A 26,500-nucleotide genomic window follows, 5' to 3' on the forward strand; every position below is an offset into this window, starting at 1 on the left:
AAAAACAAAAGTAGAGAGAAGTTATTTGGCTTGTGTCATGCAGCAGCTCAGTGGTAGTCAGATGTTGAGACAAAGTCCAGTGCTTATTTGAGGAGCAGTTTGCAAGGTACTTACTTAGTAGAAATCCAAACCATCAGAGAAGTTAATGGGTTTATACATTTTGCACTACTTCATTCCTTACACAGATGGAAAGTAGCATCACTGTGATTGATTTTCACGCCATTGGTTGACTACTGGTCCTTACCCCACCACCAATAGCGACTTTGAACTACTGGGATAGGATTTTTTTTATAGGAACTCCTAATCTCTTTCAGGTCTGTTTCTTTTAGAAGTTGACAGGAACATGTGAGGCCGGATGAAGAGCTACTTAGGCACTCAACTTGCATTAATTTCAGTTGATTCAGTGGTGGATTGTAGCTTGAAGGCCTTCTGAGCATTTGGTCTTGGCGTACTGGTACTCATTCGAAGAAGTGGAGAAAAATGGGAAAGTGACCTATAGTTTCTCTGCATGAGGAGTGGAAAGCTCTGTTACTTGGCGTGCGTTCTGAAGTGGCACTGAGTCTGAAAGTTCAGCATTTGAATAAGCCAAGACATGTATTAGAGTTGTTTTTTGTGTGCGCTTGTAAAATTTATAGCACAAAAGGTACTGTGGTGCTTGGGTGGGTGCTCAGAGTTGCGTGGAAAGTAGAGGAGCGCTGAAGAGGCTGTATTAATATTTGATTAAGCCTTTTTGACACCTTTCTGGATTAACCTTCAAGCATAGTAGACTGGTGCTCCTTTTAGCTTGCTTGAATCAGTGTCTTGATGGTGAGATTGAAAAAGAATTTGTAAGACAAATGTGGCAGTGCGTGTAACTATAGGTTAGTTCATGCAGGGATTGATTTTAATCCTGCTCTTCTTCCCAGCTGATATTAGTGTTGCTTTTATTAGGATGCTGCTGTTTGTACAGTCTCCTCTGTAAAGAAAAGCTGAGATGCTGGCATTGAGTAATGTTGCTCAATATCCGTAGCAGAGACACATCAAACCTGTTGTAGCACTGAACTTCGTTTTACACTGCAGTGGCAAATCCATACACCTTATTTTCTGTTAGAACTAGTGTGAGACCTCAAACAAATGAATTGGAAACAATTACTCATTGGTTTGTCATTGACATTTCTGAAATAGAGTGGTTTTAGCAGTTTGTTTGACTTGGATGGTTTCGCCAGGCAAAATGTATGAGAACATTCAGATCACTAAGTAAAAGGCACCAGATATCCAGCCAGCTGTGGTGCACGTTTATGTGTTAAGCCATATACAGAGTGAGCCATCTTCGTGTTCTGTAGCAGCTAAGATGATATCTATGTTGAACCACTGTAGGCGTATTAGACAAGAAAATGAGAAGGGAAAAGGAAACACTGAACGCGAAGTTGAAGTTGAGAGGAGAGAAACAGAGGAACTAAAACTAATGGAGGCTGGTGTATGGGTTGGCATATTTTTTTCATTGATGCATTTGATAGCTAACAAAACAATTCCTGAGATGACGATATTTGCAATAGTTTCCTTGCTTTATGCTTTGAAATGTATGGTGTGATCTACAGACTTTTGAAATAGGAATGTAAGATCCTGTTATAAAATTAATTTCACTTGACTATTAAAGCGATACCTTTCCCCCCAGTTGCTTGTCACAGCTGAACTGTGTTCATTTAGGTCTGTTAAGAAATTGATCGGTGCTGTGGTTTGGCTCCCTAGTGAAGGATACAATGATTATGGTTAAAAACAAAAACAAAAACAAAAAACTCAGTTCATTTTCTGCAGTGAGGAATATACAGCTGACAATTCATGTATGGATGCCACAGAACGTGTTTTGTCCTTCAAAAGTCTGTCTGTGACAGTAGGATCTCATGTACAGCAGTGAGGCAGGTCTCTGTGAGAAGGGTGTAGGCCTAGCTGTCTTGGCCTAGCTACTAACACGGGAAAACTTCTGCTTTCAGTTGAATTGATGAGTTGAATTTACATCTGTGGAAGGATGCAACCTGTTCCTTGTTAACTTACCTGGTATAAAAACCTAACCTGCTGTATGAGTGCATTTTTACCTTCCTTCACCTTTTCCTGTGATAACCGATCCAAACAAAAAGCCCTGACACATGGGACACAAAACAAAACCCACAAACCTGAACACTGTGCCTCGGTCTCCTAAGGTCTGGGCAAACAGAAGTTCAAACAGTTGTGTAAACCTTGGGTTGCCAAGTGCTTTCCTTTTTTGCTGTAACAGCTTTATGCAACTGACCTTTTTTTGAGCCTTCTCCCCTCCGCCTCAGCAGTTTGTTATCCTTTGCCTTAGGCATATCCAAGAGCACTCCTTTCTGTCCCCAGACTGCTCTACTGTCTGCTTTGTGTTTCACAGCTCCTAGCTTGCTTTCTTCCTCGGTCCCATTTTTTAAGTTTGATTTTGTAAGGTCCTTTAAGAAGTACCATTAATGTACCCTTCTCTTTTTCCCGTAATTTCTTCATTTGATTTCGATGAAAGATTTTATGTGCTGTCAGCAACTGCACAATTAGGGCCTTCATCCAAGGATTTATTTATGAGCAATTAAACAGTGTCCATTGATTCTCAGTGTAGAAGGTGGGAGGATTGTTTTGCTGTAAAGTGATGCTATTAACTCAGTTTATCTCTAAAAATATTACTGTTGTAGAGAACTTTGGTTGTTAGATCTTTTGGCATTTGAAATATAAGGAAGACATTCAGTAAATGGTACCCACATATATTCAGAATGTCAAACACAGAAATGAATGATACAGTATCTGATAACCAGTTTACATAATGCATTATAACTGTATGAACTCCTTCTCTACGTTTGCTGGACTTCCACATTGATTGTATCTGCTTATATTTGCTGATTTTCAATAAACTCTTCAGATAGATTTGGCCAGACTGAAGAATAGTTGTGGTGTGCTGCAGTGTTGTGTTTTCAGGAGTAAAGAGACCTGGGATAGTTGTTGCAACTAAGCAATTGTAGCTGCAGTTTTTGCAGATGTGTGTTGTTTTTGCAGGGTGTGCTTGTTGCAGGACTGCATGTTTGAGGAGTTGAGAGGGCATTTGCAAGCTAAAAATGGTAGTATTTCAAAGTCCCAGTTTCAAGTAGCTGTGCAGAGCAGGCATGGACCTCTTATGCATTTCATTGTGGTTTCTGTTTATATGAAGTTGCCTTTTGATGAGCGGGTTAGTAATTATGCACCAAATGAACTTTACCTGTTTTGTTTGGTAGTCAGATACAGCAACACACATGTGAACTAATGTGCTTAATTTATTCATTTTTAAAAACTTTTTTGTTCTGTTGGATGATGATGTATTAACTTTTTATCTCTGGACTAATTACACGTGTGATTTTAGGGTGTATGTTCAAAAAGCTAAAAGTCACTTGCCTGATAAAAAATGTAACATATATGAAATACTTGTGGTCAGATTAAAATAGCCTGAACCGTGGATGTTTAGTGATGCATCATGCTTGGGTATTTAGAGAAAAATTACTCAAAATTCATTTAATCCTATTTGTAGGTAATCACTTTTGTATGGAAAAAGTCTTCTGGGGTTTGGGTAAAGCTAGGGAAGGGATATAGTGTGGTTAGTAAACATTATTGTCATAGGAGCCTTGCCTAGAATTCTGTATTTCAGGCCAACAACAGACATCATTTTAGTGTTAAACTACTGTGATTATAAGGAGTATTTCTGATGTCTCTGATAGTTGGTGTGGATGACTACAGCTCAGAGTCTGATGTGATTATTATACCTTCAGCCCTGGACTTTGTCTCACAAGATGAAATGTTGACGCCTTTGGGAAGACTGGACAAGTACGCTGCAAGTGAGAACATATTTAACAGGTATGCTGTTTAATGTTCTGTCTGGCTAACAGTATGCAAAACTATTTGTCTCATTCAAATCTGACTGAAGTTAATTTGCATGGAATACAAATAATAACTATTTTTTAAAAACATACCTAAGAATTCTCCACTTTCCACTCCTCCTTTTGTTTGCTGATGCTCCTTCTACTTACAGAGTGCAAAATAATCTTGGTGACGAAAAATGTTTGCTGTCTGCTGCTAATACTGTAGTTATATTTTTCCCCTTTTATTTCTGTTATGCCACTAACCTAGTTGCTTCACTTTAGTAGCACGGGTGCTGTAGCATCTATCACAAGCCTGCACATACAAACACTGCAATGGGATCTAGAAGTTCAGAATCAACATTTACTAACATTTAATGGTAGCTGTAAAGGTTCAGAAGATCACGGAAATGTGTAGAACATACTAAGGTTGGCGTTTTCTGGTGTTTTATTTTAACAGAGTTTAGTTTGGCCTCCAAGAACATCTTTATTAAAGCATGCTTGCTTTTATGTTGAATTCTCTAATTTAGTAACGTATGGAACATAAGGCTGTGATCAGCCACTCTGTAAACTAACCTCTCTGTTTTATTGTTCATGACCCCTGTTCTGTAAGGATTTAACCATGTTCTTAACTTCAGTCATGTGAAGTGTACTTAAAATTCCATACTACATATGTAAACACATCCCACTTTGGAATCTTGGTTTGTTTTCCTTCCAGTTTAACTGAATTTAACAAGTGTGTTATAATTTTTCTTATAGCCTGCATAAATCTGTATGTATAAATTAGTTCTGAAATGTCTGATTTTAAAGTTTTCTGTTTTCTGGAAATTGCAAGTTTGTGGTATTTTTCATTGTCAGCGATGAGGGATTTGTTGTTTCCCCAATTTCTTGGGGAGGAAGGGAAGAGGAGATACCTTTTAGACCTATAAATTGTCACAATAAAATACCCCTAATAAAAGCCAGTAGGGTGAAGAACAAACTCAGAAACTCAAGTTGTGTCTTGAATTTTAAACAAGAATAATAGTCCTAATGCCTTACTAGGATGTGAGGCATACATAAGCTTAAGTTTAAGATTTTAACATCTTTTTTGATGATACTGTCCAGCTCCATGCATCCTCTGCTTGCTTACGTTTTTCTGCAGGAGAAAATGGGTAGAATAAATAAATTTTCTCTTTTCTTGTTTTTTGTTTTTGTTGGTGTAAGTGTGTTGATTGATGCTTCATAAAGCCTCGCTGCTTTATGTGGTATAAGAAAATACAGAAAATAGCATGTGATAGTGTTAAGACCGAGTAGCAGTTAAACTGTCTGTAATCATTCACATTTGTGATGATTTAGCATCAGTCTGAGAAAATATTGGATACATTTCTGCTAGACAGAGGTGAAACGGAGTGCTTCATAGGCAAAAGATTTGAATAAACAGCTTAAATGTAACTTAATTTATGTCTCATTAAAATAGAATAATCACATCCAATTACCTATGTGTAGGTTCAGTTATATCATGGTTGAGTTAATAACACCATGTTTCTGTGACAGACTTCCATGTGTGTTCAAGCTTCAAGTTGTAGATACCCCAAGTTAATCATCGGGCCCGGATAAATTTGGATAAGTTTTTTTTTTATTTTTTTTCAATTAAACTGATGAATTCCCTTTTAGTGTCATTAGAAAGGAAAAGTAAGTCTGTATGTGCCATTTTAAGTATTCTTTCTTTTTTCATTTGGTTTTATTTTCATTTTGTCTGGTTAGTCTTCTGCCTATGTATCACATTTGCAGTGTGTGATGCTACTAAATGAATAATTGAAATTGTTTTTGCTGATTGCTGCAAAAGCCTCATCTCCTTTGAGTCGATTCCTGAGCACTTGTGATTTCTCAGTTGGTGTCTGAGGGTCAAAGGTGGTTGCTTTGAGATGGAAATTGATCTATTTGGATCCTAAGAAGTATTAGTAGATAAAACTTAAATTTGCCAAGAGAAGTTGTCTCTTTATATGAATAATGTATAACTTCTGACAAGATGACCTGAAAAAAGAGAGTAAGATGGGGAATTCTCTACCAGCTTTCCCAACAGTGGGAGTGGATGCTATAATGATGTTCGGCATGTTGTAGTCTACATCCCCACTATTTATAAGGATTTTCCTGAGCTTTATTGTCATTAACTTGCTTCTCTGTTCCTCATTAAGAAGTCTCGGAAGTGTGCAGCAATCACCAGTAGATCAGTTTGAGTGGCAAGATGGTACCCAACCAGACCCTTTTCGTTTGATCAGCCTAGTCTTAATTTAAGGAATTACTGTTGCTCTTTCTCTTCAAACCAAAGCAGACTTTCATCAGTATTATCAGTCCTGGCTATTGGTGTAGATACTGTTAAGTCATCTTCTTAGCTTGCTGCTTTCTGTTCTGAAGTACTTATTTGTTTTTCCCTTAGAGTATATTACATAAGAATTTGCAAAAGACTTCTGCTGTGCAGTGGTGCTGGAGTGCTAGCAGAGCCTATCTACTGGCTGGACTTTCAGCTGTGAGAAAGAATGAAGGAGTGGAGGAGCAGGATATGTGGTAGATTTGAATAGAAGATTATTTGCAGCACAGATAAAAACTAAATGGAAGCAAACTAAAATGGAAATTCTATTGGAACAGTACTGCTTGTGACAGAATGTGGAAGTCTGGAAATGCTCTGTCTCATCTCTGCAGACATCTTCTTCTGTGACTCATCTAAATCCCAGAAGTGGTGATAGTGTCGTTAGGATGTTTCAGGATGCTTTTGAGTTAACTAATATGGTCTGTAGAAGGCAGCTGTCTTGCTTTCTTTACTCCAGGTGGTAGAGAGATTGGCATCAGAAATATTTTGGGTTTTTTTTGTGTTATATATGGCAATGAATTATTTCAGTGTGATTATCTTATTCCTGACTCCAACAACCACGATATCCATTTTGATTTTATATTTCTATGATTCTGCAATAAATCTAGACATGTTTAGAATACATGCTCTGTTATGGAATGAGGCTTTTTGGGAACCGAAGAGTCAATTTATTTCCAAGGAATTAAGCATAATTGTTAAATGTTATTGGTCAGTATCTCAAAGCCATGTTGTAAGCCTTCCAATTCCCTTTTGAAGAGCCGAGAACATCACTTCACCATGTATTTTAAAAATGAGAATTGGCATGCAGGAAGTATCCCCACTGGGCCAGGAAGCTGTTTTCATCTCTTGATGCTGTTCGGCATATTTTAAGTCTTCAAAAGACAGTAGGCTTGGTGGGATGAGGAGAAATATATAAAGACCTCCCGTAAGCTTAAGACAGATCTCCCTTATAAACATGGTCTGATAGTCATAAGACAAGGGGGGGTGGTTTCAAACTAAAAGAGGGGAGATTTAGCTTAGATGTAAGGCAGATGTTCTTTACTCAGAAGGCAGTGAGGCGCTGGCACAGCTGCCCAGAGAAACTATGGTGCCCCATCCCTGGAGGTGCTCAAGGCCGGGTTGGATGGGGCCCTGGGCAGCTGAGCTGCTGGGTGGCAGCCCTGCCCATGGGAGGGGATGGGACTGGGTGGGCTTTAATGTCCCTTCTAATACAAGCCATTCTATGATTCAGTTACCTTGCCTTATTCTCATTCAGATCAGATTATAGTCAAGAAGGTGATTCACAACTTGGTTATCTACATCTGCCCTATCTTTTTTTTCTTCCCTACTTCCTCTCTTCTCTGTGCAGCCTAGCCCAGCGTAAACTTTCTCTTTTCTGCTTTTTTGGTGAGTACTGACAATAAGGAAATGCCGAACTGATGCCAAAGATGCACAGGTGAAATTGTAATGCCATTCATCTTGACAAGGATGTTTCTGAGAGAGTTTGTAGGATGCATTAGATTATTTCATCTCATTTCTGGCTTCTTCTTTCCTTGGTCTTCCAATTTTACTGTGTGTCACAGAATAAAATTTAGTAAGAAAGAAACAAACCCCAAAACACAAAGTTGCAGATACATACATATCAAAGAAAAATTACTCAAGTTAAGCTTAGCTTAGAAGTGTGCATTAAAATCCTATATACCAGACAATCAAGCATCGGAGTTTTCTCAAAGCACTAAGAAAAGTCTTAATTACTTCAACAGTACTCGTGGTATTTTTAACGACACATATGCATCTATCCTTGCTTTTTAAGAAAAAGTATATTTTTAAAGGTATGCTTACTAGCTAAATGCACCTATTATAAATATGAACTCTTGTCATTTAAATTCTGTAGTAGAAATGTATTGAAGGGCTAATAACTATGGTTGATACACAGTAATTACACCTCTTACAACTCCCAGTATGGGTTCCAAATAAGTTCAGTGTATGAAAGGGAATTGAATGAGCCGTGCAAAAGTATTTATAGCTGCTCTTGGAATATATCATTTTGTATTCCAATTATGTCCTTGTGCACAGTCTTGAAAATATCTGTGTCCTGCACATGGATATAAAGGCAGAGTATAATCTATCCCCATTTTCTTGTTCTGCTAATCACAGTGAAGTGGTGTCTACAAATATTCTAATTGCAAGTCCATCCACTTTTGTAGTGTTGTGAGAGCCCTCCCCACATGTGATGGTAAAAAATCTTAAACAAATGAAGTTGAACTTTGCTGATTGTCTTCCACTTTTGTACATAAAAGCTAAAGCACCTGTTCTTCGAGCCTTTGGTTTTTGCCCTCTCTTTGGCCAGTAACCTATTTAAAGAATAAATAGACACATTGCTGTCTAGGTGACAGTCATATGATGAAGAAATGTATGGTGAATAAAAAATTTTGAGAGTTTACAGCTGTAGTGTTACTGATCCGAAGCTTCACTTGTCAGGACAGCTAGTAAGTCTCTGCACCTGCAGTAATCAGGTATTGGAAGTGAAAAGATGCAATTCTATTAATTTTTTTTCAGTAAAATCTGTCTGGCACTGAGAACTTGGAAGGGTTCTTGGTGGACCTTGGTATCTTATTAGAGGTAACCAGGGCCCAAACCCTAGCAGGAGGGAAATGACATGAAATTATTATTCCTAGTCCTAGGTCATGTCCTGATAACCAGGGATTTAACAAATAGTAACAGAATGCCATTGAGACCCCTCACATTGCCATCGTTGATGTTGGTGGAGTCATTTGTGTCATGTATTTGAAAGAGTCTGATTCCCTGTTAGATTTCAGTCTGTGGGGAGTTGTCATTATCCCTAGAGAAATCCTCTTCCTTCTTTCCTTGTCGCAAAAGGTATCTCCTTGCCTTTGTTGAAGATGAAATGTGTTCACTTTTTGCCTTTGCATCTGTATCTAGACCAGACAGGTTATCCTTCAGAGACATCTATTCCAGTTTCACAAATACTCACCTGGCAGTTGCTGGGCAGGCTACCGCTAGACCTATGTTGGGTTGCTATGCATTGATAGTTCTTTGCAGTTGTCTGTTGTATGCTTTTTGTAGCTAGACTAACAGTGTTTGCATGAGGAGGAAATCAGACTGCAGGGGCACCAGGGACCCTTCCTTACTATCTACTCTCCAGCAAACAGCATGTTGAAGTGCTTGCAGGGCCCCAGTCATTCCTCATTAGTTGCCTGCATGCTGGCTCTTGGCCTGTGACAAATGTGAAGTAGTTTTAGCTCTATGTCCTGTTGTTTTTACTTTGGAGGCACATGAATAATTTTGACAGATTGTCAGGATAGTGGCAGAACTAAATCAAAACCTATGATATTTAAGGGGATGTGAGTGGATGCCATCTCCCGGAACACTGGACAGATGGAGTTAAAGATTACCCTGTTATTACTGGCTGCCAAACAAATTGTGTTTTGTATAAGTGAGCCTAGCTTGCCCTTTTGCCTTTTGTCCTGATGGTTTTCTCCAGAATCTGCTAAAACCAAAAATGGATGCATTGATTCCTTCATAAACCCAAGTAAGATGTACCACCTGGGTGCAGGTGGGGGTTATCTTCTACCTTCAGTCCATGATAAAAGTTGAATGTCATTCTGTGTGGGTTTAATAAGCAAGTCATGTCTATTTCAAGCTAGGATTTGTGTTTTCATCTCTTCTGAAGGTTTGTGACTCTCACTTTACAGGGTGGCTACTTCTGCATAACCATCTGTCCAACTCACAGGTACTAGCACTGGCTTAAAGCCATCACAGTTCAGAATACTACTAACAAAGCTCTATGAGGTGATGAGTCTTCACAGATCTCCCAGTATGCTAGAGACCATCCCATAGTCCCCAGGAGCCAGGTGTGATACAGCCCTGTTTGTTGTGGTTCATTACTTGCTGCGACTGTTTTTGTATTTCTGAGTCCCATCCCTCCTTGCTGGGACAGGTAGAATATTGTCTATGTGCAAACGCCAAGTTGAAGATCCAGGGTCTGTCGTTGCACCAGATAGATTGGATGTTGTCTTAAATAGATTAAAAATATGCAAGAAAGCTGTATTTGGAATAGAAGAGGTGCTTTAGGGGTTTAGTCCAACGTGATTTATAGCTCTTCTGGATCACTAGAGTATAAAAGGTTATCGACAGTGCACTTGGTTGGATTGTTGTTGCATCTGTATCAGTAGGCACAAAATTCCAGCACATCGGAGCACTTGTCATGTCTCTTGCTTTCCAAGATTACATTTTATTTGTGGGAGAGAGATGCATCCAGGCAGGCTGATGTGTGAAATCTACTTCATATGTTCCTCTTCTCTTTTCAGAGCTGTCCAGCCCTTTAAAAGACCAAGTCAACTGTGCTTCTAGGTTAGTGTGTCACATAGTCTGCTTCCCTCTGTTAGGATTTTGATAGCTCAACTTCCAACTGAAAATGAAGATCTCTGCGTAGAGATGTGGCACTTCTACCAAGTTGAAAGTTGAAAAGAGTGAGGAAAAGGAAATTTCTTAAAAGAGTATTTTTGCAATTGGTTTTATTTTTTCTTTAGAGAATTTTGTTCATCTGCTGATAAAAACAGTTTTAATTTAAAATAGTTTTGCAAGTGACCGATGTGAAGCATTTAAATTTGAGAAAACTTAAATGTTTCCTTAACTTTAGGGATTCACGAATGCCTCCTGCTTTTCTTCGATTGCATAGAACTAAAGCTCTCAGGCTTCCCCAGTACACTAGGAACGTAACCATCTGGTTGTGGCAACTGCTCACATTCACCATTTGTTGTGATCAAATCTATGCTTCTGCTCTTGTTTACAGCACTGCTGCTTTTCAACAGTGCTTATATCTAGGCTATATCCTAACGGTGTTTCTGTCGGTCCATTCTGGAACTATCCAGCCCTTGACCCTTGCTGATTTAGCATTTTAGTAAGCAGCTCAGGGGGCAGTACAAGAGCTGGCAGCATGTTGGACAGTGTTACTTGGCCCATTTCATTGTTGGGATAATCCTGCTAGCTCTCTAATGTTCAACCCACAGAGCCCAAAAAGGTGAAATCCAGCTACAGACAGCCGTATGCCATTGCGGGCTGTTGTTGAGAAAAAAGGTTACTTGCTGTACTGTCAGCTGTATTGTTAAAAAACTCAGGGTTTAGGTCTCTCTAGGTAACTGAAGGGTGTGACTTTGTAACCTAGACTGCAACAGACCCCTTACAGAATGAGCACTCAAATTTGGCTGCATCTTGTTATCTTCTAAGTGACCCTTAGAAAAATTTCTTGTGAATTAGAAGTAGTAACTGAAATGATGATTCAGATTGGTTTTTTGTTTCCTTTGAGATTTCTCTTAATGTTTATCCCAAGTGCATGTGTCCCAGGCATTTGCTTGTGTTCTTTTTATCATCACAGAATATACCCACTGCTCTACATTGAATTTGAATCAAGTTTACCCTTTAAAGGTCATCACTGGTTTGGAAATCTTCAGCTTAAGTGTTCACGCTTTGTTTATGAAGATAAATTCATAATTGTGTTTAAAGCTTCTAAGAATATCAGTGTTGTCTGGCTTTTTATGAAGCAAGTGAGGGAATTCAGAGGTGAGGATGGAAAGTTGATGCTGACTTAAGATCTGGGTTGCTCATTTGTCAAATGTTTACCATTTTTTAAATTTGTGACTGGTTCCTTTTATCCTTGTAAGCTCTAGGGATGTACGTATATGTATATAAATGCTACGGTTGAAGTTAATAGTTTTTAAGGATTATGCTGAATATTGGAATAAAGAATTCCCAAAGCAGTGCTAACTGAATTTACTGAGTTGAAAGTAAATCTTCATAAAATTGTACTGTTTGATTTAAGAAACCTGTATGATTTGGCTATGTTTCTGGATACAAATAATGCTATTTTTTTAAAATCTTTCCTGTAAACTAGGCAAATGGTGGCGCGAAGTTTACTGGACACTTTGAAGGAAGTCAGTGATGATGAGAGAGATTGTATTGCTGTGTTGGAGAGAATCAGCAGATTAGCTGATGATTCAGGTAGGTAGCATTAAACGTTTTACTGGGTTAATGAAGGAATGTCAGAATTGCTGAAGTTGGACCAATATCTTCTCTCTCTTCTTTAATACTCAGACTAGGTTTCTGCAGAATGTAATAAAATGCTGTAAAGTTCCATTTCTCTGAATCATTCCCCCAAAGACAGCTTCTTTCCTTGCTCTTCGACAGAATTGAACTTCTTCAGTGTGTGGAACTGCCACTTCCAATTGGTGTATTTCCAAATAATTTTTAATGTACTTTGACTACTCAGCAAATCTACATGTTAATTTTAGATTTGTAGATAAAGATGAATTTATTGCTTTGAAAAGGATCTTGCAAAGCATCCGTGTAAAACTCCTATTAGTTCTGACAAAATTTGAATGCTGAAGTTATTCCGTTGGTCCCTTTTGGGAAATTAGTAGTGAAGACAAGAGAGGCAGCAGGAGCAGGGAGGTACTCAGCTCTGCTGAGGCTGTACCTTGAGTTCTGTGTTTGGTTTTGGGCCTCTCACTGCAAGAAAGACATTGAGTCCCTGGAGCATGTCCAGAGAAAGACAAAGAAGCTATGAAGGGTCTGGAGCACAAGTCTCATGAGAGTGGCTGAGGGAGCTGGGATTGTTCAGTCAGGAGAAGAGGAGGCTCAGGGGAGACCAGATGGCTCTCTACAACTACCTGGTGAAGTGGGAGTCAGCCTCCTTCCCACATAACTAGCCATAGGAAGAGAGGGAATTGGCCCCAAGTTGTGCCAGAGGAGGTTCAGGTTGGATATTAGGAAAAATTTATTCTCTGGAAGAGTAGTGAGGCATTGGAAGAGGCTGCCCCAGGGAGGTGATGGAGTCACAGTTCCTGGAGGCGTTAAAGAAACGTGTAGATGTTTTAGTAAGGGACATGGATTAGTGGGCAACATTGGTGGTAGGTGGCTGGTTGGACTGGATGATCTTAGTGGATTCTATGATTCTATGAATTGGTAGACAAGATTTAGGTATAAATAATGAATAGAAAGACTCTATAGTTAGAGATGTGCTTTTGCTGATATGGTTGGTCTGGGTGTTTGGAATAAGAGGCAAAAGTAGGAGAATAATGAAAAAGACATTTGGAAGAAAGGAGGAATGCTTTAAAGAGGGAAACTGAGGGGGAAAATGATGTGGACAGTGCTGCAACAAAATTCCAGGTTGAAGATTCTCTAGAAAAAGTTAAGAGACTTGAATTTAACTTAACACAGTGCAGATGCAGTAAAGCACCAGAAGAAAGAAAAAAGGCTTTAACAGCAAAACATCAGAGAGGAGCTGAAGTTTGTTCATTTACTGCTGTTTGAATGATATGGAGGGTAAAAAAAAAAAAAAAAATTAAAAAAAAAACACAAAAACAAACGAAACCAAACACCCTTGTATTAGATCTGGTATAAGGAGAAAATTTGTTTCTTCTCTTTAGGATCTGTTAGTTCTGCCTTCTGGAGCTGTGGAACATAATGCTCCAAGGGTAAAAAAGAGTATCCTGTAAGATCCTACCTCCTTCATTTAAAATGCACATTTTTGTTTTGGTGAGCTAATGTCCTTGTGCAGCCAGGAATGTAAGCATTACATAATTGTATTGAGTACTTCTCCAAGGATTCTTAAAGAGGAAAAAGAAGTTACTGTTCATTTGGAATTAAATGTCTTTAATAACGAATAATGGCATGCAACTGTTTCTACAGCACTTCCCTAGCTAAGCTCTGCTTCTGAAGTCCATATATATACGATATTTGTTTGTGTGGTGTTCCTAACAGCTCTGAGCACCAGGAACTTGCTGAAGTTTCATTTTGACTTTGGAAAATAGGACAGATCTGTGTAGGGGAAAATGACCTTGTGCAGTGATTTTGTAGCCGTAGACTTTCCATTGGTGACCAACTAAGTGTGTCAAACTGAAGTTTGTTTAGTTAGAGATGGAATGAAAGCCAAGAGCTGAGCTCAAATCAATTTGTTTCCTCTAATAGGGGTGGAGTACATTTTTAGTCAGGGTTGATATTTTCTAAGCATCAGTAAAAGCAGCATTTCAGGCTTTTCCTGCATCTCAGAGATTGCCTTAGATCTGCCAAACTAGTAGCGCTGGATTCTGCAGCTGCTCCACAAATTAAATTTCTGCAGGCTTAACTGCGAGTTTCATGCCTCAAGCAGTCGCTGGATTGGACTCAGTCCGTTTCTGTAAGGCAGGTAATTAGAATATCCTTATGTCTTAACCCATACCAAAATTCATTTAGGGAGCTCAATCTGTTTTGTATTTTTATAACACATGTTCTTTCACGATTAGTCAAATGGTAGTGTAGATTTTTTCTGTTTTGTTAAGGTTGCTGTGATTGGAATTGTTTTTCACTTTTCTTGTGTCTGATGCTTTTTTCATATTTTTTTTCAACTTGCACTGTAAAGTATAAAATAACTGAATTGTTTTCTAACTCGTTTGGGGATGTTTTCTTGTTTGATCAAGTCACAGAAAGTGCGACACCTTGGTTTTTTTCTGACGGTAGTTGATATATTGAGGTTTGAATTGAGGAATGCACCTGGGATATACAGTATCCGTTTTGTCTTTGCCCTGCTGGTGTTATCTCAAATAGGGGTGCCATGGTGGATTTGAAACAGCAACCATCCTAAAGATGTCTAAGCATTCTTTTGCCCTACTAATAGTTAACATACATAATCGATGCAACTTACGAAGTCCCGTAGTTGGGATGGTGTTTTTCAGTCATGGTTTCTACCTGAAGTCAATGCGTTAAGTTTTCCTTTTTTAATTTTCTTTTAAATGAGTTGGGAATACAATGAGGCAGCCATTTTGTTCTGTGTTTGCAAGCAAGAGAATTTCAAAACAGTAATTACTTTTATTCTTGCACCGTGACAACATTTAAGGAATCTAAATGGCATCTTTATTGTGCTAAATGCTGCATTGGTGTGAAATAAAAATTAATCTTTACTGGAAATAGACCAGGATCCACATAAATGAATTCAGGAGGGGAGGGCACAGGAAGAGACTGTATGTATTGGTATGATTGACATAGATCTCGACGCACCAGTCAGCTGCAGCTCTTGACATACCAGTAGGCTAGCCGTGACCCAAATTTTTGAGGCATCATGACGAGGGCACAGATCAGCTCTACAACAATTTCTAAAAGAACCATTGGCATAATTCTCAAAGAGCTTTTGGTTAGAAATCACTTGGACTCTTCAAATGGTCCTGCTTTAGAAAAGTTTCTTTCTTTGGGCCAGGGTAAAAAAAATTAAGTATTGCTTCTGGAATACTAAGCAATGTTTCAACATCTTTCTGTCAGCAATCAGTTTGTGGGTTGCAGGTGAACAGTGAGCTGCGTGAAATGCAGTTTGTGAAGAATAGTTTGATGTAATTACGTGTACAAATTGTATAACGCGGTTCTCTTCCTGGCAGGGCATTTTGGATGCTTCCTAATGAAGTGGTTCCAGGTTGTATTTGGCTTTGCAGCTTTCAGATAGCTAATATATTTCTAGAGAAAAAACACTCAGTTTGGACGGTGCTGAAAATGAGATGCTCTCAAGGCATTGCTGCCAACTTGGAGTGGGAATTGCAGTGCTCCATGCCCTGCTGTAAGTGGCATCAGAGAATCGCTGCTTCAGTGGTAGCTGGGGAATAACATACCACTACCAACCCACTTATTTGCCACACAAGCTTTTTCTCCAAATCTCAGTTGCTTGGAAGTCTTATTCACTTTGGTGTTTGTCTCCATTGCTGTAGACAGGTATTGCTGCTCAACTTGTGATTTTGCTGTGTTTTTTATTTTTAATTTTTATTTGAAGTCCTTATGAACTCTGGAATTCTCTGTAGTCCTTGGTAGTGGATATCTTTGTGGTAGTCCTTGGTAGTGGATATACTATCCTTGGTAGTCCTAGGATAGTTACAGCTGTGGTAGCAATGTGACACCTTGTATTGCTTTTGAATCTACTATTTAACCACTTTGCAATTTCCGTCATTCTTAAGGGATGCCAAGTATGCCATTGAAACGTTTTTCTGGTGGCTTTGAACCCATAGAGGTTTGGTGCATGACAAGTGTTTATTTATCCCTCAGTAACCCTTTTTAGTGTTAAAATGCTTGTGTCTATGTTAAAACAGCTAGGTCTTCTTCATTCTCAAATATGGACTGATCACAGGTTTGCATGAGCTTCAACAAGGCTTTTACGTCTTTCTCTATCACTTGTACACATTTGTATTCCAACTTTTTTTTACATAGTCAGTTGTGAATGCAGTTAGCAAAGCAAACTTGTTTTTAGAAACAGTTATTAGACTAATTGGTCATTAAGTTCCGAAGCTGTGTAATCAGCCTCAGTGAGATGGCCTTGCAACCTTAATTACTTAATAGCGTGTTTAACCTGTATTATAGCACCATTCCAATCAAATTGCACTTATTAGACTGAGAGGTGCCAACAAGGCCCGTCCAACAGCATGTATTTCAGCCTTCCATTTAACAAAGTCTTGAAATTTAAGAGATGTTTCTAAGAGGGCTAGTATTTCCTTTTCCCAGCTGTCAGTAGCTCCAACTCTCTTCTCCTCTATTTCCCAATTTTCAGTATTTCAGCAGTCTCTCATACCTTTTCCCCCCCCTCCTCCTACACAGTTTTTTCCTTTGTTTGGGCAATCCTCTTTTGTCTCTCCATGCTTCTATTAATGGCTAATGGTGACTTTCCCTTCTCTCATTAGTTGGTCTGTATTTCACTCCTGACCTGCCGATCAGTAACAAAGTCTATTTCTGGTTAATAAAAAGAGCTTGGCTAGTGAAGCAGCGTGCGAATCAGACACATCAATCTTTCTGATGGATCGCTAAGCTAAAAGGATGGGTTCTGGTTACACAATATATTTTCACTTGTCTGGATTCTCTTTGGCCTTCAAAAAAAGGGGAGAAAGTTGGGGGCACAGATGAAACAGGAATGAGAACCATCAAAAGGGAAAAATTAGTTAACATCAGAAGGAATGGAGAGCAGGAGGGAAAATCATATTTTGTAAGGAAGGGAATGAAGTTTGAATTGATAAACTGCAGACTTTGTTTAAGTTCAGCTTTGACTATGTAGATCACTCAGTTTGTGAATAAACAAGTATACAAATGCAGACCAGTTGGCACAATGCTGACAGACTGTCATCTTCTGTGTGCTGTGCACCTCACACTCAGGCTGCATAGGTAAGTGGGCATTTTTCAGGATAGGCAGGAAGGTGTTTTTCACATTGCTTGTTTCTGTCTTGTACACACAAGCCAATATTTTCATTTGTCTTTAATTTCTTTTTCTATTTTTCTTTTTCTTTTTTTTTTTTAAGATTGAACATGTACATGCAAAACTGGGCCTTTTTGTGACTTCTTGGTCACAACCCTCAGTGAAAACAAACATTAATTTTGAGGTATACTTAAAAACATTCATGAAAATCACAAGTTGAAGCTGCATTGACATCACCAGTAGTTGTTCCTCATGCACATTTTGTAGCCACACAAAAACCTCACAGCCCCTCACAGACGTAGAGGAGATCAATTGCTGAAATGTTAATGATAATGAAAGTTTTGCTGAATTTCTTCCAAACACTGTATGTGTTGCAGAATAAGCTGTTGTGAAATAAATCTTGCTGTGAATAATGACTTCATTTACAAATAACTGTTCTGGAGCAATTAGCTGGTATTATGCTGTGAAGGTCTGCAGTAATCCTCTTTTAATTTCCAGTGTACAGATAACCGTGGTGCTTCACTTCCTCATAGCTAAAGAATGTGGAGTGAACTGAAGCCTTGGTAGGAATTGAAGGAAATATTATACATTTGTATAGGAAAGGTGAGTGTATGTGCAGAAGTAGTTAGATAAATGTGTTGACACTTTGCTTACATGAGAGATGGTGTGAAATTCAGGGGAAACTGAAGCATCTTTTATGGGTGGGAAAAGAACAGTTAGGTACCTGTGTGGTTCTGGAATGTTAAATGATGATTGGTGAAATAACTAAAACTGAATGTTAGTGGGTGCAGATTAAAATCTGCTCAAGTTCTTGAGATGTTGGAAGGAATATGTTGCTGATTTCATGTGGTCTGGAAATGGAAGGAAGGAGGTAAAACTGTTCTTTTATTATGGCAACTTCCTTTGAAAGTATTTGACAGACAGAAGAACTGTAAGTACTTTTGCCATTCTTTTGGTGTAGATTTATTTTCTAAAGAATGAAATAAAGTGCTAATGAATGAGAAAACCAATTATGCTTCTGAAATCTAGTTTTAATGTTTCTTTCCAAATTTTATTTTATTTGTTTACAAGTTGCACCTTTTCTAGTAGCCTGCTACTTCAAAACATAGACCTGTGCCTGCAGGAGGTAGTATTACTTTGCCAAACAGAAAAGGTACTGTTCCACGCAAATGGTATGGCTTCCCAGAGTGCTTAAAATACAAACTTTTCATCTGGACATGAAGTGAAATTCTCCATCCAGATTTTATTTGTATTTTGTGAATACACTGCTCCATGCTGTGCTTATGCTTCAAGAAACTGCATTTTAAGAATTTTAACTGATACTTACTTCCATAGTCCATTTGCTGTGCTGATGATCAAGCCATAAATTTGCTTTTAAACTGCAGAAAATTTAAGATGACAGACACTGTTACATGTTGAAACCTGCTGGAATCTCTGTAGGAGCTGCCATCCAGTCTTTGTTGGAGCTGAAGGCAAAGCTGAGGAATGAATTCAGGGAATGAGAAAATGCTGGATTTTTAGTGGGAGTCTCTGGCATTGCATTATGTTTCCTAAAGACCAAACAACAAAAATTGCACTACTGTAACCCCCTCAGACTACAAGATTAGACTCTGATCAGTACAAATTGAAACATATGCTTCAACATTTGGAAGACTTAAGCTCTAAATTGGGAAGGCTAAAGATCAGATTTTGCGCAGCAGCACTAATTCCCTGGAACAGCACAAAAGGCTTTTTTGATAACGAATTGTGGTGTTGCATTACAGAGACGCACACAGCACTGGTTTGTTTATTGGTTTTAATTGAACTTACTAAGCTTGTGGAGCCGTGTGCCTAGAAGTTAGGAAATGTAAGAACTAAGGTGCCTTTATGGTTCTAATTCATGAATTTTTCAAATCTTTAATTGCATCATCTCATTTGTCTTTGTTCCACATGAAGTCAGATCTTGCTTAGTAGCTCAGGAAGAAGAGGGCTCACTTGACTTGAGCAGCTCTTCAGTATTGTCACGCAGCATGGCCACTCTCTTAAGTGATGATTAATAGATGAAACCTGTTCTGAAGAAAAAAGAAGAAAAGAAGAAGCACTCATTGCTGTCTTACTGTTTCATAAAGAAATATATGAATTCATTTTCACAGAGAACCAAATCAATTTCGGAGTGGAATTGTTGCCATTACTTTATCAGTGGTTAGGCAGACTGTTTTGATCTTGATACCTCTATAGTCTGCCCACTTTGAATTCCTAGTGTCTAAAGCATTGTAAGCTTGATATGCTTAAAACAGAGCTCTTGGGTTTGATTACAGTGGTGTCCTTTCTTCGGCAGTGAAGTCAGAATTAAGACTCCCAATCAAATGAGTAGTGTGCAATTACTCTGTGAGGAGTTTGACGTAAGCATTTCACACATCTTCACCTGGACAAATCAAGTTCCTCAGTGGTGTTTTGCTTCTTTCACTCTATTCTGTTAGTAGTATCACAGTAAGTAGTCCATGGACTCTCTTTTACCATTTGCTTGCTTCCATCCTCAGAAAGTTCTGCTGCTCTACAGAACTGTGTGACTGCACAGGGAAACCAATCTAATTGCCAGTTCTTACTGTTTAATCAAGTTGCTGTGGTAGGGCAAGAGCTGTGTCAGCCAGATCTGTTTTTTGATAGGGCTTGTTGCCTGGCTGCAGAAGCAATTGCATTGGCATAATGGAAAGGCCAGCTGCAAGTTTTGGACTTGGGAGGGTGGGAACTGCCTGAAGCAAATTCGGATACAGCTCAAAAAGCACTGTTGTTAAACATGAAGCCTCAGCTGAATTTCTTTTCCGCTTTCCTACTACCCTCTGCAACTTCCACTGCTACCTCCCACACCTCCAGCAAGTGTCAGTCATCTCTGATGCAGGGAAGGAGGCAAGGGACCCAAGATGTGGGAAAGAGATCCTAAAGACAAGTGTCTTGACACAAACCTCTTGTACCTTAAATCATGTCCTGGACACGTTTTGAAGTAGCAGCCTTGCAGGAAAGGTGGGAGGAAGTTCCTCAAGCTCTGGCATTTGGCCCTGATTCTCTTTTCTTGTCCAGCAAGTTCCAGCTTCTCATCCCGTTAGTTGCCAGCCTTACCTCATCATTATTCGCCTCTCAGCTCTCCTTTCCCAGCCTGTCGGTTCTTCACCGTGCTCTCTGTAGTTGTGCTTCAGTGCTTTTTCCAGTCTTTGCCCTGCCTGCCTCAGAATTGGAGGTTTTCTTCTGTTGCTTTGTCAAAGTGTTATGCAGTGAGTTATGGAGCCTGCAAGACAGATGGGCTTCATCTGCAGCAATCTGTGTTGCTCTGAGGTTGCTTCATCAGCTGTTTCAGAAGAGCTCTTGGGTCAGGGGATGCATGCAGTCTGTCTGCAGCAGTGGTGGCTTTATTGATCTCAAAGTATGCTCAGCCAGGAAGGACTCTTCAGTTGGTAGTTCCTGTACTCTCAGTTACTGGGAAGATGCATATGGAGAGTGTATAAAAGGCCCTAAGCTCAGCCACGTTGGGCTGATTTCATAAATGGGAAAGCACTTTCTGATGTAAAGGGACTCCCCTTCTTGCACAGTTCTCTGTGGCACAAGTGGAGAGTCTAGGCTTTATCGGATAAGAGGACCAGAATTCATCATAGGATGAAGTTGGATGATTGTGCTGACTTCGGTCCTGAAAATAACTGTTCTGCTCATCCTAACAGAATTGCAGCTTATGATACCTTGTGTTCTGTTGACTAATTTGGCTAATTTTTATAAGTGAAAGATGAGTTACTAGGGTACGAAGTGTTAGGCTTCTTCAAAACTAGGAGGTGCTGCAAGCTCTCGGTAGAAAACTAGACTTAAAGTAGGGAAAATAAATTGATGATGGTAAGTTTTTATTCTCTGAGTTTTTCTGGAAGAAAGGTTGTTTTTAGAAAATCTAGTTTTTCCTTTCCTTGTACTAATATGATATTTAGAATTTTTCTTTCAAAATTAATGGTCTCCTTAAAAGTCTGTCCTACGTACAGGTGCTTATTTTGGCCAACTGTTGGATTGAATGTTCATCAAACTAAAATTTCATTGTCATTGATTGAAGTTTACTAAAACTTGCATGTATTTGAGTAGTCTTCTTCGTGATCCGACTTCTTCAGTACAAACTTGCACATATATACAAAGACATATTGCTTAAGGAGTTCAACCTGTGCATATTTTAGAACATCCAAGATTTAGATAAGACAACTTTTCTTGTGTATGCTCCTATTACCGCTTTAGGAAGGGAAACAAAGCAAACTAGGAGATGTGGTACTTGCTTTGTTTTGTTTTATTCAGTCTGAAGTTGTCACTTCTAAGTAGTGTTCAAGAAAGCTAAGGGCTGCATGCATTACCCACGTTAAATACAAAACTCATGCTCCTATTTAGCAGAAGGTTATAGTTCTGACATTTTGTGTTCATTCCAAATATCCTAAGGAAGACGGTTCTGTCGTGCCATTAAATTTTACCTGAACAGTTCCTACCTATGTGAAACTTAGTGAGGCACGTGTATCCTATGTACAGTGTACATGTTATTATTTAAAATATTATAAATCTGATCACTGTCACTTGAGAGTATCTGCTGGGTTTCCATTATGTGTTTTTGTAGGTCATCAGTTCTCTGATAGCAACTACAGTTTAAGCAAATCTGAAAGGACAGAAATACTGAGTACTCAGGTCTGAAATTACTTGTTGGGTTTCTTCCTGTGGATAAGTGAACTATTTGGCATGTGATTAGGATTCATTCAAGCAGTGCACTGCTTTCTTAATTGCAAAGCTGAATTACACATTTTTTTTTAAGCAGTCACTAACTTCAGTGAAAAACATACCTAATAAATTTGGCAAACAACTTGGAGAACACAGAGCTATTTCTACTGAACAAAACTATCAGTAGCCTTAAAAAGCAAAGAATGAAAAAGTGTCTGTGGCTGTGATGGAATCTCTTCTGTGTCAAAAACTGCAGTCAGGAGCTACCCTCAGTTTGTTCCTTCTCATTGTAATTGGATTCACTTTCTGCATAGCAGTTTTCATGGAAGAAGGTGATGCGTGTAGGGAATTTGGATGGATCCTGGTACTCATAATGTTTGATGACTTGCCCTCTTACAGTTGTTGTGGGTCTTTTTGTTTTTCCTTTTAATAATTGGGAATGTGGGCCAAGTCTTCCGTAGTAGCTTATTAGTGTAGAGTGTACTTGCACTTGGTTTTGCATAAAGGTGGTGCTTGTCAAATGGAAGCTCGCTGTAGACATACTGGCTTGACCACTTCAGCACACAATTTGTAAGTACAAGAGTGTAAAAAAGCTTATTTTCGCAGTGTCTGACAGTGTGTTTGCTAACATTTATAGTGCCTTTTTTGTTTTATTTTGACTCTGACAGAGCCTACAGTGCGGGCAGAACTGATGGAGCAGGTGCCTCATATTGCTATGTTTTGTCAGGAAAACAGACCTTCCATCCCATATGCTTTTTCCAAATACTTACTACCTATTGTGGTACGGTACCTTGCAGACCAGAATAACCAGGTAAGTGTCTTACAGAAACAGTTTATTAACCAGTTGAATATCTCCATCGTGTGAGGCTTTTCAACTTAAATAATTTAGGCTGATTTAAGAATGTAATATTTTAGAGTGAAAAATATTTAAAATGACTTGCAGTACATCTGAATTTACTAAAGAAAATATGGAATGCTTTTTTCACCTTGTATATTCTGTTCTGATTTTGGAGCTTCTATCTGGTGTTATGTTCTTATAGACAAAATCAAACAGTCATTTTTCTAGGCTAACACGGTTCAAATTCTGGCAAAAAAAAAAAAAGGATAATAATAAAAATGTCTCCTTGAACTCCATTCAGTTCTTTAAACTGTTACATACCATCATATCTAGTTGTTTATATATACATCCAATAACTCCTGTCTTGGAAACTGAGTTGGCACTGAGCTTTTTGCATGTCTGCATCTATGCATCATCTTGCCTTTAGTTTTCTGTAAGATTCTCTAACGTTTCAGAGTAAATCCTAGGTGATGTTAGCTTAAGTATTTAAGAGATCTGGATTATAGTCACTTTTATTTTATCTTTTATATTTTAAACCTTTCCAGATCTTCCATAATTAAGAACAGGTACCAAAACCAGGCATATTTTTCTTTGTAGTGGTTTTGCTAATTGATGTTTAATATAACAGCCAGTATCTGCTTGGTATTCTCTCGTTCACAAATTCCACAACCGTTCATCTTCCTAACCTATGTTGATAACTCCATAGCTCATTTGGCTGATTTGCTCTGAAACAAAGACCTCGAAAGGTCTTATAAATTGCTGCATTGCAGTAATAATCTGTCACTTTATGTAACGTTTTCCCTTCTGACATACATGACCTTGCATTTGCAAGTGTTAAGTTCATGCAAGATAAATAAGCCCATGTTTTCAATTTATCTAGGTCATCCCAGTTGACTCTGGTAATTCCTGAATCATTTGCAAGCTTTGTATCAGCAACTTTGGTTTTTTTTCCAGATGCTAGCAAGTGTATGGTGTTACATTTGTCAGTGCTAGATGCACAGCTACCGAAGAGCACTGAGGACTAATTCCCCTAGAAATAATTCCATTTGGTGATCATTACCTCCATGAAATTTAACTTTGAGTGTCAGTAGTTAAATACATATTAAGTCAATTAAAAAAGGTTATCATATTTATGCGTAGTCTTTTGCTAGCTGGAACTGAGCAAAATTGTCTCGTTCAGAATAAATGCAGTTATCTGTTGTCAGACAAACTTGGTCAAAAAGAGGATTTGTTTAACAAAACTCATATGCCATAGAACTTTATTACTCTCAGTTAGCTGTGCTGCTTCTCTTTCATGACTTTTTGTTCTGTTTCCTTTGGCATAGTAGTCCTGATTTACGTAAAAATACGTAGGTGGACACTTACTATAATAGCATTCATTAGTTTACAATGAGCGGAGTTCTAGGATCTGATGTGTTTAAATCATGAAGCGTTTGCAGAGCACTTTTGGAGACCTTGTCCTCTCTCTCCAAGCACCTTGAATATAGGTGTGTAGCAGTATGTAGGTGTAGCTCCCAAAATAGTTGGACTTACTTCAAGAAAAAAACAGAACCGCCCTACCTCCTCATACTCCTCGATTTGATTTTTGTCTTGTTACAATAGGTGAGAAAAACAAGCCAGGCAGCATTATTAGTTCTGCTGGAACAAGAACTCATAGAGAGATATGATGTGGAGACCAAAGTATGCCCTGTTCTGATAGACCTGACAGCACCAGACAGCAATGATGACGTGAAGACGGAAGCCGTGGCTGTAAGTAACAGCAGTATTAAACTAGAGGGTATAATGGTCTCCTGAATTGTTGGTGTTGCAGTAATGCTACTGTGTTTCCAAGATGTGCATCAATGTGGTATTAGAAAAATTTACACTACTATCCATAACTAATCCATAACTTTTTCTGTGCCATCTTATACTCAAGTCAAGGTTAGATTTAAATTCAGTACATTATATAGGCTGTGAAGAAAAACCCATTTGGACAAACAAGCACAAGAGATTAATTTTCATTGGCTTACAAAGCACCTACTTTTTGTTTTTTGCAGTTTGTTTTACGAGGGGATTAAATTGCATATGTGGAAAATCTCTGTACATGGCAAATCTTTAATCCTTGAATTCTCTTTGTCATTACTTTCTGTTCTGTTCTCTTTACTGATTTCTCTTTGTTGTGTGTGGTCTTGTTTTTTTGTTTTTGGGTTTTTTTTTTGATAAAATAATAAGTATATTTGATAATTGAAACTTCTTTTGTGTCAAAATGGTCAGCAAAGCAATATTTTAAGGGAAAAATGGCAGAAGCTGTGTGTCCTTTTCCCTTTTAAAATTTAGAATTTTATGTAAGAAGCTAAAGCTGCCACTCTTTGGTATAATGCACATGCACAGTATTTTTATACCAGGGAATTGCAGATGGACAGTGCTCTCAGACATATGGTGTTATTTTTTTCAGTGTCCCTGTGTGAAGCTGATAGTTGTACTTGATGATTCTTATGGCCCCCTTCCAACTTAGGATAGTATGTGTTTCTATGACCAACATAAACTATTTAAAATTATTTTTTTTCAAATCATAGAGAAGATAATAGAAGACACTTAACCATATTATTCAGCAGTAATTTTCTGTTGAGAAAAAGTTCCTCAAGTATTAGAACAGTCAGATCTATTCAGTTCAAGAACTGAATTTTTATTTCAATAGTTCTTTATTATTTCAGTTTTCTATATCAGAAAATCAAGTGTAAAAAAGCTCTGCTTAACTGACAGGAAATTGTGTATTGTGCAAGCATTCCTAACTAGTGTCTGTCTGTCTTGCCTTTAGATAATGTGCAAAATGGCCTCCATGGTGGGAAAGGACATCACGGAAAGACTTGTTCTTCCTAGGTTTTGTGAGATGTGCTGTGACTGCAGAATGTTTCATGTTCGTAAGGTACGTATTATCAGCACCTCATCTGGGTTATCTGTGAAAGGAGTGTCATCAGTTTAGAACTTGCCTTTGTCTAAATGACACCTTCCTGCTAGATTGCATCTGTCACATACATAAGTGAAAGCTATGGGGTTTCTTTGTAGTTCGTATTTCCAGATTTTATGTTTGATGCTGGCTTTTTTCCTGAGTACCTACCTTTATTATTAGAAACAAGGAAAGAGCTGTCCTTAGGATTGTGCAGACAGCCATGAAAATGTGAACCAGCTGGAACTGATAAAGCATCAGCTACCTGAGCTCATACCTCTGTGCATAGGCATAAAGATGCTAATTAAGATGAGGCAAACTAGTATGCCATCGTGAAACTTAGGTGTTGAGGCTGCGTTTTGGTTTCTCCTTGCTTTTAGATAGCTTCTTCTCCTTTGTCATTGTTTGTATTATTTCATTTGACAGCACTTTGGATGTATTTTGTTCTCCTTCCCTTTCACTTAAGTTTTGGGGCTGTTCTTTCGGAATTAAATCATTAGTCAAGCTTAAAAAGAGAAAGTTAAACAAAAATTCAAGAAGAATTTAAAACAGAAGAAAATATTTTAATTTTCTTTTTTTTTTTAACACCATTGAAATAGATAGAATGGAGAAGTGGAAGATTTTGAGTTAG

At 38.4% G+C, this 26,500-nt stretch overlaps 1 protein-coding gene across 43 annotated transcripts in view; it reads left to right on the forward strand.

The window, feature by feature from the left end:
• The window catches only part of PPP4R1 (protein phosphatase 4 regulatory subunit 1), a 60,452-nt gene that overhangs the window by 11,851 nt on the left and 22,101 nt on the right, over positions 1-26,500 (forward strand). For 20 of the 43 annotated variants that reach the window (XM_046938054.1, XM_046938055.1, XM_046938057.1 and 17 more), the window contains 5 exons: positions 3,723-3,858; positions 12,101-12,207; positions 22,774-22,916; positions 24,546-24,692; positions 25,741-25,848. In XM_046938054.1, coding sequence (XP_046794010.1) covers positions 3,723-3,858; positions 12,101-12,207; positions 22,774-22,916; positions 24,546-24,692; positions 25,741-25,848 — 641 coding nt within the window. Of the gene's footprint in view, positions 1-3,722; positions 3,859-10,517; positions 10,561-12,100; positions 12,208-17,899; positions 18,005-22,773; positions 22,917-24,545; positions 24,693-25,740; positions 25,849-26,500 lie in introns of all 43 variants that reach the window. The other 23 variants (XM_046938056.1, XM_046938062.1, XM_046938069.1 and 20 more) reach the window with 6 other exon arrangements.

This window comes from Gallus gallus, chromosome 2, assembly GCF_016699485.2.
Source record: "Gallus gallus isolate bGalGal1 chromosome 2, bGalGal1.mat.broiler.GRCg7b, whole genome shotgun sequence".
NCBI classification, from domain to species: domain Eukaryota; kingdom Metazoa; phylum Chordata; class Aves; order Galliformes; family Phasianidae; genus Gallus; species Gallus gallus.